Source organism: Carcharodon carcharias, chromosome 3, assembly GCF_017639515.1.
Source record: "Carcharodon carcharias isolate sCarCar2 chromosome 3, sCarCar2.pri, whole genome shotgun sequence".
Taxonomy (NCBI): Eukaryota; Metazoa; Chordata; class Chondrichthyes; order Lamniformes; family Lamnidae; genus Carcharodon; species Carcharodon carcharias.
Genome location: NC_054469.1, coordinates 7296170 through 7312444, shown reverse-complemented (window position 1 = coordinate 7312444; position 16275 = coordinate 7296170). Strand labels below are relative to the sequence as shown.

Genomic DNA, 16275 nt, shown 5'->3' with positions numbered 1-16275 from the left:
GGAGAGAGAGGACAGTGTGAGGGAGTAGGTGAGGGAGAGAGAACGCCAGAGGAGTGTGAGGGAGCAGGTAATGGAGGGAGTGAGTGAGTGGGGTAACGGGATGGAGGAAGAGGAGCGTGAGGGAACATGTGAGTTCAGCAGATGGGGAGAGCCGGTAAATTACATGCAGAGTGTAATGGAGGTCTTGTGGTGCAGTGGGTAGCCTCCCTGTCTCCGAGCTAGAAGCTCCAGGTTCAAGTTCCAATTCAGGACTTCATGGCAGAGGAATGTGCATTCATGATGTGGCCATACAGGTTGAGTGTCAACTTGCAAAACCTTCCAACACATGCCAATGACAGGCGGTAAGAGCAGGATAGATTCCTGGTCATCCATGTGATGGAAAGAAATTGGAACCTCTGTCACTATCCATAGTTCTAGGCTACAACATGCATCTAAAAGTGCATTTTGCCACAGAAACTCTAACTCCTTGGGGGATTGTTGGCTGGGCAGTAGGAACATAAGAACATAAGAAATAAGAGCAGGTGTAGACCACGTGGTCTTTTGAGCCTGCTCTGATATGCAGTATGATCATGGCTGATCTTGATCTTCAACTCCATTTTTCTACCCGCTCTCCATATTCCTTAATTCCTTGAGAGACCAAAAGTCTGTCCATCTCAGCCTTAAATGTATTCAATGATAGACATCCACAACCCTCTGGGGTAGAGAATTTCAAAGATTCACAGCCCTTTGAGTGAAGTAATTTCCCCTCATCTCAATCTTAAATGATCGGCCCCTTATCCTGAGATTGTGCCCGTGTTTAGATTCACTGACCAACGGAAACATTCTCTCAGCATCCACCCTATCGAGCCCCTTTAGAATTTTGTCGGTTTCAATGTGATTGCCTCCCATTCTTCTACATCCCAGAGAATTTTAAGTCCAGTGTCTCCTGCCTCTCATCATAGGGCAACCCCTCATCCTATGGACCAATTATGTAAACATTCATTGTACCGCCTCCAGTGCGACTATATCCTTGCTTAAAATTGGATCAGATGGTGTGGATCAGATTGGTGTCAATGGCACAGGGTTCAATCCCTATTCCGGCTGGGGTGGATTCGGGACCTGCTGCCTTGCCCTGCCTGTGGTGGATATTGTAGTGCTGTGGGTCAGACCTGCCTTCCGGCAGAGAACTCAAAAAAGTGAAGAGGCAGAATTCCTCAGTAGCCCAGATAAAGTAACTGATGGCAAAGGCGCAATTAATTTAACAATTTTGTTATCAGCAAAGCTGTAGTCATTCACTGAGGGTACTTCAGAGAGTGGATGTCCCTTGTTCACAGAGTGATATGGTGAGATACTGAAAGCAGCTGGTGAGAGGCAGTGGTGGGGAAAATGTCGGCGTTTGCAGGAAGGTGGGCTTGAAAGCGAACTTAAGAAGCAAGAAATAAGAACATTTTGATTTTTGTGTCTTCCTGTGCTCGTGTAGTTGTACTGTTAGCTCTGTCCATTACTTCATTGATTATCTTTTATATTGGCTATCTGTTACACAGTTGGTGTTCTGGTGCGCCATCATTCCCCAAATCATTAACAGATGTGCTCGTTCACAATTTATTAATTGTGTTTGACTCGAGAGCAAAGAGTCAGGAAGCAGATGTATTTGATTGAAACCCTTCGTTTGGTTTCCTGCAGTATCATTCTGCGTTTATTGATGAATTAAGCTACAATATTTATACACGCCTCTCAGTATCTACCCAGTCAAGCCCCCTCAGAATCTGATATATTTTAATAAGATCGCTTCTCATTCCTCTAAACTCCAAGCAGTATATAGAATGGGGACTTAGGACTTCAGAGAATCACAGAATTTTAACTGCACAGAAGGAGGCCATTTGGCCCATCGGCTCTCCAAATCAGCATTATAACCTAGTGCCATTGCCCTGCCTTTTCCCTTGCACATTGTTTCTATTCAAATAATCATCTAATGCCCTCTTGAACGCCTCGATTGAACCTGCCTCCACCACACTTCCAGGCAGTGCATTCCAGACCCGAACCACTCGTTGTGTGAATAAATTTTGTCTCACATCATGTTTGCTTCTTTTGCAAATCACTTTAAATCTGTGTCCTCTCATTCTTGATCCATTTACAAGCAGGAACAGCTTCTCCCTATCTTCTCTGTCCAACCCCCTCATGATTTTGAACATTTCTATCAAATCTCCTCTTAGCCTCCTCCTCTCCAAGAACAGTCCCAACTTCTCCAATCTATCCTCATAGCTGACGTTTCTCATCCCTGGAACCATTCTTGTAAACCTCTTCTACACTCTCTCCAATATGTTCACATCCTTTCTGTAATGTGGCGTCCGAAACTATACACAATACTCCAGCTGAGGTGTAACAAGTGTCTTATTATTTCAGCGTACCCTCCCTGCTCTTGTACTCTATGCCCCTGTTAATAAAGCCCAGGATACTTTATGCTTTATTAACTGCTCTCCACCTGTCCTGCCACCTTCAATGATCTATGCACACATACACCCAAGTCTTTCTGCTCCTGCACCACCTTCAAAATTTCACCCCTTATTTTATATTGCCTGTCCATGTTCTTCCTAACAAAATGCATCACCTCACACTTCTCCATATTGAACTTCATCTGCCACTGACTTCATCTGTCCACTCCACCAACTTGCCTATGTCTTCTTGAAGTCCCACACTGTCCCCCTCCAACACTCCCAAGCTTTGTATCATCCGCAAACTTTGAAATTGCCCCCTGCACACCAAGATCTAGATCATTACTATGTATCAGGAAAAGCAAGGGTCCCAATACCGACCCCCGGGGAATTCCACTACAAACCTTGCTCTAGCCCAAAAAATATCCATTGACCATTAATCTCTGCTTCCTATTTTCCAGCTAATTTTGTATCCACATTGCTACTGCCCCTTTTATTCCATGAGCAAAAACTTATCTCACAAGTCTGTTGTGTGGCATTGTATCAAATGCCTTTTGAAAGTCCATGTACACAACAGCATTACCCTCATCAACCTTTTCTTCAAAAAACCCCAAGTTAGTTAAATGCAATTTCCCCTTTAGAAATCCATGCTGGCTCTTCCTTATCAACCCATATTTTTCCATGTGACTGCTAATTCAGTCCCGAATAATTGTTTTTAGAATCTTGCCCACCACTGAAGTTAAACTGACTGGTCTGTAATTGCTGGGCCTTTTTTTGAACAAGGGCGTAATGTTTGCAATTCTCCAGTCCACTGGCGCCACCCCTGAGTCTAGGGAAGCCTGAAGGATTATGGCCAATGCCCCTGCAATTTCTACTCTCACTTCCTTCAATATCATTGGATGCATCTCATCCGGTCCCAGTGCCTTGTTAACTTTAAGTACCCACAGTCTGTTCAACACTTCCTCCTTATCAATTTTGAACCCTTCTAGTGACAGAGTTTCCTTGTCTGTCACATTGGCCTGGGTATCATCTACCTCCATGGTAAGGACTGATGCAAAATATTCATTTAATACCTCAGCCATGGCCCCTTCATCTATGTGTAAATTCCCTTTTAGGTCCCTAATCAGCCCTACTCCTCCTTTTACCACCCTTTTACTATTTATATGTCTATAGAAGACTTTGGGGTTCCCCTTTATGTTGGCTGCCAGTCTTTTCTCATGATCCCTCTTCGCTTATCTAATATGCTTTTTCAACTCCCCTCTGAACCTTCTGTATTCCTCTTGGTTCTCAATTATATTTTCTACCTGTCGTAAGCACACTTTTTCTTCTTTACCTTCATTTCTATCTGCATTTTTATCGAGGGAGCTCTAGATTTGTTTGCCCTACCTTTCTCTTTCAATGGACTTCCTTGACTGTGCCCAAACCAATTCTTTTTTGAAGGTAGCCCATTGTTCAGCTAAGTTTTTCCTGCCAACCTAATGTTCCAGTTTATCTGGCTAAGCTCCGTTCTTGCCCCATCGAAGTCAGCCCTTGCCCAGTTAATTATTCTCACTCTGGATTGCCTATCGTCCTTTTCCATCATCATCCTGAAACGTACAATACAATGATCACTGTCTCCTAAATGTTCCCCTACTGACACTTGATCTACTTGGCCCACGTCATTTCCAAGAACTAGGTCCAATAATGCATATTTTCTCGTTGGATTGGAAAATTTTCCTGAACATAATGTAGGAACTTTGGCCCCTCTCCACCCTTTACACTACCACTGTTCCATCCTACACTTGGGTAATTAGGACTTAGCAGCAGGAGGAAGCCCATTCAATAAGATCATGGCTGAATGTATCGTATATGGAAATACAGATCAAGATTTATTACTTATGTCTAAACAGATCTTTATTTAATTACACACAGGACTAAAAACATCTTTCTTTTCTTTCCATGTCTTGGATTGGGCCTTTCTCAGTCTCGGACGCCTGCACTTGTGTTTGAACATGTAAACAACACCGATTTTAAGGTAAGTCAAGTCATGGTTTATTTTGGAGTAGCGATTGCAGGAGATGTACACTAATCATCAGCAAAGCTGTGGATGCAGGTAGAACTTTATAGATAAAGGCCATTCAGCCATTGTGTCTGAGCCAACTCGTTTCAGCAATTCAGAACTAATCTCACTGCCTCACTGTTGCACCGTGGCTCTATCTGCTTTGAATGTTTCCTACTCTTCCCTTCAAAGGTGTGGTTGTCTCTGCCTCACTGTGATGAGGCAGTCCATGCTCCCTAAACCCTCTGTTGAAAGGCATTCACCCCATCCAACACCTTCAACATTCACTCCCTCCACCACCAATATAGTGGCAGCAGTGTGTACCATCTACATGATGTGCTACATCAACTCACTAAGCTTTCTTTGACAGCACCTTCGAAACCCACGACCTATGCCACCTAGAAGAACAAGGGCATCAGATGCATGGGAACACCACCACCTGCAAGTTCCCCTCCAATCCACATGCCATTCTAACTTGGAAATATATCGCTGTTCCTTCACTGTTACTGGGTCAAAATCCTGGAACTCCCTTCCTAACAGCAATGTGGGTGTATCTACAGCAGGAGATGTACACTAATCATCAGACTGCAGCAGTTCAAGAAGGCTGCTCACCACCTTCTCAAGGGCAATTAGGGATAGGCAATAACTACGGACCTTAGCAGTGACTCTCACACCCCTTCAATGAATATAAAAAAAACACACAGCGTCTCAGGCTTTTAATTTTCCCAACTGAACCACAGGGAGCAGCGAGGCTGTGGTCCTCCTGAAACAGCTGTAGTCCATATTGTGCAGGTACGTCTACATTTCTGTTAAGGAGAGAGTTCCATTACTATGACTGAACAATGAAGAAGGAATTTCACATTGGAATGGGGTGTGACTTGGAGGTGATGGCGTTCCCATGCATCTGTTGCCCTTGTCCTTCGAGATGGATATCTCCATATCCCCATCTTCCCTTCTCCCATTTTCTGGAAGAGGCGAAAAGTGGGATCCACATCAAATTTAGGAGACTCCGATCAAAAATTTCTCTCTGACCCTTTGAAGGGAATCAGCCAGAAGACCCCAACTCATTCATTGCTTATATACCTGAAATTCCACCTCTACCTGCTGTGACATAAGTCAACCTGGCATATATATCAACCCCACTTCTTTGGTGCCAAATACCATGTTTAAGCCTATACTTGGCGTATTCCTTTTCTTCTATGGAATACTATACTTGCATTAGGAGTTGGCTGCAATTTTTCATCTCAGAGATGGATGTTTTATTCACCTTATAAGTTGATGCCTGGTATCGATCAGGTGATATGGGCTGTGTTGCCAAGAAGATATGCAGGAGTTTAAGACATGCCCACAAAGAGCAGACCGCGCATGATGAATGCTGAACAGAAATGGGCCTCCAGTAAAAAGTACAAAGCTGGTTTCAATCTGAATGTCACAGCGTTTGCTAACTCATCAACTAACTCTACTGCAGTCAGTGAATTTGACATTAGCGGGAAAACTGGTGCGAGAATGGAAGGAGGAGGAATTCAATCTGAGGAAGACATCGAAAACCAAATGTGCCATGAGAACGGGATCAGCCACTGGCCTGATCTTGAGAAGCCTGTATCTGAATGGGCCCTCAAATGGCCAGAATGATTACATCGTCAGCAGAAATACACTGTGTGCATAGGCACTGAAGTGGGCCAAATCAAACCAAGTCCAGCAACGATTTCAGAGCAACAGCTAACTTATGGAACAAAAATGTCTAGTGTTGCCGCAGAAGACCAATATTGCTCGATCCCAAAATGACCAGTTTCCAGCGATTCATCATCAGAATGCAGCATAAGCATGAATTTCCATTATGAAAAACCCATGAATTTCGATATGTCCAGCAACCGCATTGAGTTGACAGGTTCGATAACAGCTCTAGTGAAAACTAGAGGACCTAAGATGACAAGGTTCACAGTGGTACTAGCCTACATGGCTGATGGAAGAAATTAAAGCCTATGGTAATTTGTAAACATAAAACCGTGCCGCAAATCAAGATCACTGCATGAGCTTTTGTGCATGTCCTTGACAGTGATTGGATGGGTGAAGGTGGAGTCAAGATGTGGGCCAATAATGTGTGGAGTAGGCCTGCGTAAAGAATTCAGCTTATTAGTGTGGGACATGTTCAGATCTCATACAACTGATCGAGAGATGCCTGCAAAGAAATAACACTCACATTGCAGGTGTTAGCTGCCAAGGGGTCTGATATCCATAGTTTCAGCCTTTGGATGTGAGCCTCAACAAGCCATTCAAGGATCATGTACACACTGAACGGAATGGATGGTGAACAAAGAAAAACCTTCAGAAACAGTGGAGGTATGTGTGCTGCCCAGTTGATATTTTGTGTGAGTTTTTCATAAAATCGTGAGATGCTATTAATGTACAAACTGTCATCAGATCATTCAGAAATTGTGGAATAGCCAATTCAGTGGACGGAGAGGAAGATGATTTGTTGTGGAGGGATGATTCTGAAACCGAAAGAGTCACATCTGGTCCAAAGTGGGATCCTTACGATGATGCTGTATTCAAAGTGACTCGGAATGAATTTAATGAACTCTGCATCGAATATCAAAGATAATTAATCTGATGGTTTTAAAATGTTTTGATTGTGGCTAAAGGTGTCCTTGTAGAATTAATTAGTTGAATAAAAAGTGTCAAATTGATTTAATTTGAATACCCAGTGTTTTTTTCAATGGTAGTTCACACCTTATACCTGCGTATAAGTCAATATCCATTTTTGGAACAATGTTTTGAGGCTTCAAGTGTTGATGCTGCGATCTACAGTAATAGATAATACCAAATATTTACAGAAACAGGCTGTATGGCCAACAGGTCTGTGCTGGAGTTTATACTTCACCCAAGCCTCATCCCTCCTTCCTCTCACCCCAACAACATTTCTTTCTCCCTCGTGTTTATCACCTTCCCCTTAAGTGCCTCTATGCAACTTGCCTCAAACATTGCTTGTGAATTGCACATTCTTAGCATTCTGTGGGTTGAAAAGAGGTTTCTCCTGAATTGCTGCTTGGATTTATTAATGACTATCTTATATTGATAGCCCATAATTCTGGTCGTGCCTGCAAGTGGAAGCATCACTTCCACGTCTACCCCACTGAACCCCAGTCATATTCTTAAAGATTTTCTATAAGGTCATCCCTCAGTCTTCTCTTTTCTAGAGAACAGCACCCCAGTCTGTTCAATCGTTCCTGATGGGCATAATTTCTCACTTTTGGTATTATTCTTGTAAAACCATTTTGCCCTTTAACCAGACCTCCTTTTTGGAAATATGGGCACCACAAGTGTACATTTATACTCCAGATCTTTTTCCAAAAATGGACTTTGTGATGTTGGTCCTCATTACCATCTCCAGAATTCAATTGCACCCGTCAGGCACCCTCTGAGGAAAAATAAAATCACCTGCATGTCCAACCCCTTGCTCTCCTCTCCCTCTCTCTCTGTCTCTGTCTCTGTCTCTGTCTCTGTCTCTGTCTCTGTCTCTGTCTCTGTCTCTGTCTCCGTCTCCCTCTCTCTCTCTCTCTCCTTCCTGAGTTTGAAGTTGTGACCCCCTTCTCACACTTGCAAGGTCTTATATTTGGACCTAGCTGACTGTGTTTTTACACAATCTTTACTGTCTTTCAAATGAACTTATGCTATGGTATATTGAAGTTTTTTCTCTCCTATAACGATTCTTTGCAATAAATTGCCTCTGACACCTGTCTGCCCATCCCACCAACCTGTCTTCCTGAATTCTTTTATCAAGCCAAGCTGCCCGTAATATTTTGACTCAAAGTAATTGATACAGGGTGGGTGTGAGGGAGGGGGAGCCAAGTGTAATTTTCTTTTGCATAAAAAGACCAAGTCACTGTCCCAGATTCCTAGTAAAGCTTTGAGAATTGTGCTAATGAGAGAGGGTGGGATTGCTACCCCAGTTGATCCAAGAGGTTATACCCTTAACCAGGCACCACCTGCCAAATGGGCATTCTTTTTGACAAAATTGTGCCAGCCCTTTCCCAAGTTGGGGACAGGGTGTGGGGTAGGGAAGATTTTTGAGGATAACTTGTGTCCTTTTCTCAATTCTACAGCAATTGTACCAGACGTTATCAGACTACGACATTCGATTCTACATGTATGAGATTCTAAAGGTGAGGAACCTCTTTACATGTGGGGCTGTTCTACTTGATGATCCTGAAGGAAGCAGCAAGTGCGAGGGAGGGAGGGAAGTGGTGAGCAGGAGGGAGGTGACGGTCTTATTCATCATGGGTTGAACTTACTTTTTTCTGTTTCTTTTCTCTGGCCAGGCCCTGGATTACTGTCACAGTATGGGGATCATGCACAGGGACGTCAAACCACACAATGTGATGATTGACCACGAACACAGAAAGGTAAAGGGCTGATGTGTATCTCATCTTCAGGCTGACCTCAGCCTGGTTCAGGAAGCATTAGAGCTTCCAAGGCCACATCCAGGAGATTGCTGCTAATCAAGTGGAACTGAATAAATTAAATACTTGCCCTTGCCCCTTTCCCCTGAACCCTGCTCGGATTGCAATGAGGCCCTGTATAGGAGTGCTGGTCACCGGTAACACTTGTTTGAGTTCCTCCCTGAAACCCATTTTGCACTGTGTGCACACGAGCTGTACTCATTGCTGCAGTTATATAGGTCTCAGCACTGGCTTGAGCTGTTGATAAATTGTGCTTCTGGCTTGTTGTTGGACTCTAGACTTGACCAGGTCCCGTCTTCTGCTGGGCGAGGTATCCAGGACAAAGTGGGATACAGACTTAAAATGAGAGCCAGGTGTTAGGAGGAGTAGGCCACTAGGCCGTCCCTGCCTGCTCTGCCATTCGATAAGATCATGGCTAATCTGACTGTGGCCTCACTCTGCTTTCCTATTTCCCCCTATACCCTTTGACTCCCTTGTCAATCAAGAATCACAGAATCACACGGTGCAGAAGAGGCCCTTCGGCCCATCGAGGCTGCACTGACATGTGGAAAACACCTGACCTACCTACCTAATGTATCTCATTCAGCCTTAAAAATAGTTAATCAGTGCAGCCTTGGCAAACGGAGTGCAACTGACAAACTGAGTGAAGACTTAAGTTTGGTGAGAGGGGAGTTTTAAGTGTTAATTTTGTTCTTAAATTTTGCTCTTAAAATTGAATCTAGTCTGCAATTAGTTATAATTGGAAAGTACTATGTAAGCAGGCTAAGTTCGTTCTTTCTTGCAGTTTAGACAGGGTAAGCTCACTCTCAGCCGTAGGAGCTGAGTAGTTAATTAGTTAACTGGTTGAATCTGGTTACTGTAGCCCCAGTTCAGTTTACTGTAAATTCAGGGTTCTTTGGTGCAGCCTTGGCACTGAGAGGGGGGAAGGAGTTGTTTGTTTCCTCCTTGTATCTTTATCACGCTATAGAAATTGGTTCTTGCTCTACTATAGGGAAAGGATCTAGCTGTTTGGTGAGTATCTGGTAAGTGCATTAATTCTTTCTATCCCTAATGTTTAAAATAGTGCACCGTTTGTTGATAAAGTTAATCAAATATATAAGAAAGCAACATTAAATAAGTGGTTAATATAATTAAGTAATTGTTTAAAAGATATTAAGGATGTCAGGATAGGTGATGTGTCAAGGCTGCAGCATGTGGGAGTTCCTGGATGCCATGGTGATCCAAGGCAAACATCTGCAGTAAGTGTTTGCATCTTGAGGAACCTTGGCTAAGTCAGCGAATTGGAGGCTGAGCTGCAAGCTCTGCGACAGATCAGGGAGGGGGAAAGTTATCTGGATGCATTATACCAGGAGGCAGTCACAACACTTAGGATAGGGCCTTCTGATTTGGTCAGTGGTCAGGGACAGGAGGGTGTGACTGCGAGTGAGGCAGGTAAGGGGACCCAGAGGGCAGGAGTGTGAGCCTCTGCAATGGTCCAACAGGTTTGAGGTTCTCTCAGCTTGATTGGTTGAGAACAGGGTCTGCAGGGTGGATGTAGAAACTGACCATGCCACCGTGGTACAGAAAACCATCCAAATGGGGGGAGCAAAAAGGAATGCAGTGGCTGTAGGGGACAGTATAGAGTGCGGGATTGACACTGTTCTCTGTAGTAAAGAGAGAGTATTCAGAAGACTTTGTTGCCTGCCTAGTTCGAGACATCTGCTCAGGGCTGGAGAGGAACTTGCAGTTGGAGGGGAAGATCCAGTGGTCATGGTCCATGTAGGTACCAACGACATAGGCAGGATGAGGAAGGAGACTCTGCATAGTCAGTATGAGGAACGAGGCACCAAATTAAGAAGCTGAACCTCAAAGGTAATAATTTCTGGATTATTACCTGAACCATGTGCAAATTGGCATAGGACAATTAAAAGTAGAGAAATGAATGTGTGGCTCAGAGGCTGGTGTGAGAAAAGTGGGGCATTGACACCAGTACTGGTGAAAGTGGGATCTGTACTGTTGGGACAGTCTACACTGAACTGTGCTGGGGCTGGTGTCCTCTTGAGCTGCCTAACTAGGGAAGTAGAGAGGGTTTTAAACTGAATAGTGGGGGCAAGGGATCAAATTTGGGGAGATATGGTACACCAAAGAGTAGAGACAAGGCAAGAGAGAAAGGTATTATTATGGGAAATGATAGACTGTGACAGGAAGGAACCGAGAGTACATTTCTAAGAGTAAATCAGCAGATAAGGCTTGACGCTACAAAATAATAAAAAAATACTAAAGGCTCTGTATCTAAACGCAAGTAGCATCCTAAACAAAACAGATGAACTGATGGCGCAAATAGAAATAAATAAGTATGATCTGATAGCCATTACAGAGATATGGTTACAGGATGACACAGATTGGGACCTGAATATTGAAGGGTATGTGACATTTAGAAAGGACAGAAAATTAGGAAAAGTTGGAGGGTTGGATCTGCTAATTAATGATGGAATTAGCACATTAGAGAGGGATGACCTAAGTTCAGGAAACCAGGATGTAAAAGCGGTTTGGGTTGAGATGAGTAATGATAAAGGCAAGAAGTCACTTGTGGGAGTGGTGTACAGGCCCCCTAATTGTAACTACACAGTAGGACAGAGTATAAAAGAAGAGATAATGGGAGTTTGCCAGAAAGGTACAACCATAATCATGTGGGATTTTAATTTACATATAGATTGGATAAATCCGATGGGCAAAGGTAGCGTAGATGAGGAGTTCATAGAATGTTTTCGAGATAGTTTCTTAGAACAGTGTGTCCTGGAGTTTCTTAAAACAGCATGTCCTGAGCCAACCGGAGAACAGACTGTACTAGACCTGGTATTGAGCAACGAGATAGGATTAATTGATAACCTCCTAGTGAAGGCACCCCTAGGTAGCAGCGATCATAATATGATTGAATTTTACATTAACTTTGAGGGAGAAATGAGTGTGTCCAAGACTAGTATTTTAAACTTAAATAAGGACAATTATGGGAGCATGAAAGCAGAGCTAGCTAAAGTCAGCTGGCAAATGAAGTTAAGGCATATGTCAATGGAAGTTCAGTGGCAGACATTTAAAGGGATATTTCAGAATGCACAGAATAGATACATTCCAATGAGAAAGAAACATCCCAAGGGGAGGGCCCACAATCTGTGGTTAACTAAAAAAGTTAAAGATAGTATCAAAGAAAAAGCATATAATTACGCAAAGATGGGCGGCAGGTCAGAAGATTGGAAAGAGTATAAAGAGTAGCAAAGAATGACAAAAAGATTAATAAGGAAAGAAAAATTAGAGTACAAGAGAAAGTTAGCTAGCAATGTAAAGACGGATAGTAAGAGTTTCGATAGATATTTAAATAAGAAAAGAGTTAACAAAGTGAGTGTTAGTCCTATAGAGAGTGTGTCTAGGGAATTGATAATGGAAAGTAGGGAGATGGTGGATGAATTAAACAGGTATTTTGCTTCAGTCTTCATTATAGATGACACAAGTAACACTCCGAAATAGCTGTAAATCAGGAAATGGAAGGGAGGGAGGAACTCAGGAAAATTACAATCGCATTGAGTAAATTGTTGGGGCTACGGGTTGACAAATCCCCAGGTCTGACTGGACTTCACCCTATGGTCCTGAAAGACATGACTAGTGAGATAGTTGATGCACAGGTTTTGATTTTCCAAAATTCCCTTGATTAGGTGAAGGTTGCATTAGATTGGAAAATAGCAAATATAACTCCTTTATTCAAAAAGAGAGGGACCAGAAAGCAGGAAACTTTAGGCCAGTTAGCCTCACATTTGTCATAGGGAAAATGTTAGAAGCTATTATTAAAGATGTTACAGCAGGGCACTTAGAAAAATTCAAGGCAATCAGGTAGACTCAACATGGTTTTGTGAAACGGATATCATGTTTAATCAATTTATTTGAGCTCTTTGAAGGAGTCACATGTGCTGTGGATAAAGAAGAACTAGTGGATGTACTTTATTTAGATTTCCAGAAGGCATTTGATAAAGTGTCACATCAAAGGTTATTGTAGAAAATAAAAGCTCATGGTGTAGGGGGTAACATATTGGCATGGACCGAAGATTGACTAGCTAATGGGAAGCAGAGAGTTGGCATAAATGGATCTATTTCTGGTTGGCAGGATGTGATGAGTGGTGTGTCACATGGATCGGTGCTGGGGCCTCAACTTGTTACAATTTATGTAAATGACTTGGATGAAGGGGCTGAAGGAATGGTGGCTAAATTTGCTGATGACACAAAGATTGGCAGGAAAGTAAATTGTGAAGAAGACGTAAGGAGGCTACAAAGGGACATAGATATGTTAAGTGAGTGGGCAAAGACTTGGCAAATGGATTATAATGTGGAAAAATGTGAAGTTGTTCATTTTGGCAGGAAGAATAAAAAAGCTTGTTACCTAAATGGTGAGAGATTGCAGAGCTCTGAAATGCAGAAGGATCTAAGTGTCCTAGTACATGAATCACAAAAGGCTAGTATGCAGGGACAGCAGGTAATTAGGAAAGTTAATAGAATGTTATTTATCATGAGGGGAATTGCTTACAAAAGTAAGGAGGTTATGCTTCAGTTATACAGGGCACTACTAAGACCACATTCGTAGTACTGTGAAGAGTACTGGTCTCCTTATTTAAAGAAAGATGTAAATGCGTTAGAAGCAACTCAGAGAAGGTTTACTAGACTAATACCAGGAAAAGTTAGACACTGTTATGAGGAAAGGCTGGACACTGTATCCACTGGAGTTAGAAGAGTAAGAGGCGACTTAATTGAAACCTTTTAAGATACTGAAGGGTCTTGACAGGGTGGATGTGGAGAGGATGTTTCCTCTTGTGAGAGAATCTAGAACTAGGGGTCACTGTTTAAAAAGCAAGGGGTTGCTCATTTAAGACAGAGATGAGGAGAAATTTTTTTGAGGGTTGAGAGTCTTTGGATCTCTTTTCCTTAAAAATTTTAAAGGCAGAACTAGATAGATTTTTGATTAACAAGGGGGTGGAAGGTTATTGGGGGGTAGGCAGAAATGTGGGGTTGAGGTTACATTCTGATCAGCCATGATCTTATTGAATGGAGGAGCAGGCATAAGGGCAGAGTGGTCTACTCCAGCTCCTAATTCATATGTTCATATGACCCAGCCTTCTCCACTCTCTGGACCAACGGCCCTCAGAGAAAAATAATTTTCCTCATCTCCATCTTAATTGGATGACTCCTTATTGTGTGCCCTAGTCGTAGTGTCTCCCGGAAGGGGAAACATCCTCTCAACATCCAACTTGTCAATTCCCATCAGGATCTCATATGTTTCAATAAGATCACCTCTTATTCTTCTAAACTCCAATGGATCAGGCCCAACCTGTCCAACTTTTCATGATTGGACAACCCCCTCATTCCAGGCATCAGTCAATTGAACCTTCTTTGAATTGCTTCTAATGCTATTATATCCTTTCTTAAGTAAAGAGACCAAAACTACACATAGTTTTCTTCAGCTGCTTCATCAATGACCTTCCTTTCATCATAAAGTCAGCAGTGGGGATGTTTGCTGATGATTGCACAACGTTCAGCACCATTCACGATTCCTCAAATACTGAAGCAGTCCATGTCCAAATGCAGCAAGACCTGGACAATATCCAGGCTTGGGTTGACAAGTGGCAAGTAACATGCGCACCACACAAGTGCCAGGCAATGACCATCTCCAACAAGAGAGAATCTAACCATCTCCCTTGACGTTCAGTGGCATTACCATCATAGAATTCCCCACTATCAACATCCTGGGGGTTACCATTGACCAGAAACTGAACTGGACTAGCCATATAAATACTGCGGCTACAAAAGGCCAAGAATTCTGCAACGGTAACTCACCTCCTGACTCCCCAAAGCCTGTCCACGATCTACAAGGCACAAGTCAGGAGTGTGATGGAATACTCCCCACTTGCCTGGATGAGTGCAGCTCCCACAACACTCAAGAAGCTTGACACCATCCAGGACAAAGCAGCCTGCTTGATTGGCACCACATCCACAAATATTCACTCCCTCCACCACCAACGCACAATTGCAGCAGTGTGTACCATCTACAAAATACACTGCAGGAATTCATCATGCCTCCTCAGATAGCACCTTCCAAACCCATGACCACTACCATCAAGAAGGACAAGGGCAGCAGATAGATAGTAACACCATCACCTGGAACTTCCTCGCACCATCCTGACTTGGAAACCTATCGCTGTTCCTTCACTGTTGCTGGGTCAAAATCCTGGAACTCCCTCCCCTAACAGCACTGTGGGTGTACCTACATCACATGGACTGCAGCGGTTCAAGAAGGCAGCTCATCACCACCTTCTCAAGGGCAACTAGGGATGGGCAATAAATGCTGGCCCAGCCAGTGAATGAATTAAAATAAAACAGTATTCCAGATGTGGTATCACCAAGGCGCTGTACAATTGAGCCTGGAACCCTCTCCCCCTCCTAAACAATAGTAGATGTTGGAGTTTACCTAACCAGGGAACCATAGAAAATTTACAGTGCAGAAAGAGGACATTCAGCCCATCGTATCCATGCCAGCCAAAAAGAGAAAAAAAAGGGACAAGCTGCTCATTTTAATTCCACTTTCCAGCACCTGGTCCATAGCTTTGCAGGTTACAGCCCTTCAGATGCAGATCCAGGTACTTTTTTAAAAGAGCTGAGCATTTCAGCCTCAACCACCAACTTAGGCAGTGAATTCCAGACACGCATCACCTTCTGGGTGAACAAGATTTTCCTCAGGCCCCCTCAAATCCTCCAATCACCTTAAACCTATTCCACCTCGTAATCAACTCCTCAGCTAGAGGAAACAAGTCTTTCCAGTCTACCTTATCTAAGCCCATCATAATTTTGTACACCTTAACTAGGTCACCCCCTTAGCCTCCTTTGTCCTAAGGAAAACAACCCTAGCCTATCCAATCTTTCCTCATAGCTGCAATTTTCAAACCCTGGCAACATTCTTGTAAATCTCCTCCGCATTCTCTCTAGAGCAATTATGTCCTTCCTGTAATGTGGTGACCAAGTGGTGTACATAAAATTCCAGCTGTGGCCTAACCAGCATTGTATACAGTTCCATTATTACATCCTTGCTTTTGTATTCAATACCTCACCCAATAAAGGAAAGCATTCCATATGCTTTCTTGTCCACCTGTCCTGCCACCTTCAAGGACCTGTTGGCATGCACTCCAAGGTCTCACTTCCTCAACCTCCCTCAATAACTTCCCGTTTATTCCCTTGTCTTGTTTACCCTCCTCAAATGCATTACCTCTCACTTTTCCAGATTGAATTCTATTTGCTACTTCTCCGCCCATTCAACCAAACCATTGAGATCATTCTGGAATCAACAACTATCTTC

The 16275-nt window shown here is 43.1% G+C and overlaps 1 protein-coding gene across 4 annotated transcripts in view; it reads left to right on the top strand.

Moving 5' to 3' along the window:
• zgc:86598 (STKc_CK2_alpha domain-containing protein) overlaps nt 1–16275 on the top strand; it is a 99703-nt gene that overhangs the window by 50388 nt on the left and 33040 nt on the right. For all 4 annotated transcript variants that reach the window (XM_041185127.1, XM_041185125.1, XM_041185128.1 and 1 more), the window contains exons 5-7: nt 4375–4425; nt 8553–8612; nt 8769–8852. In XM_041185127.1, coding sequence (XP_041041061.1) covers nt 4375–4425; nt 8553–8612; nt 8769–8852 — 195 coding nt within the window. The remainder of the gene's footprint in view (nt 1–4374; nt 4426–8552; nt 8613–8768; nt 8853–16275) is intronic.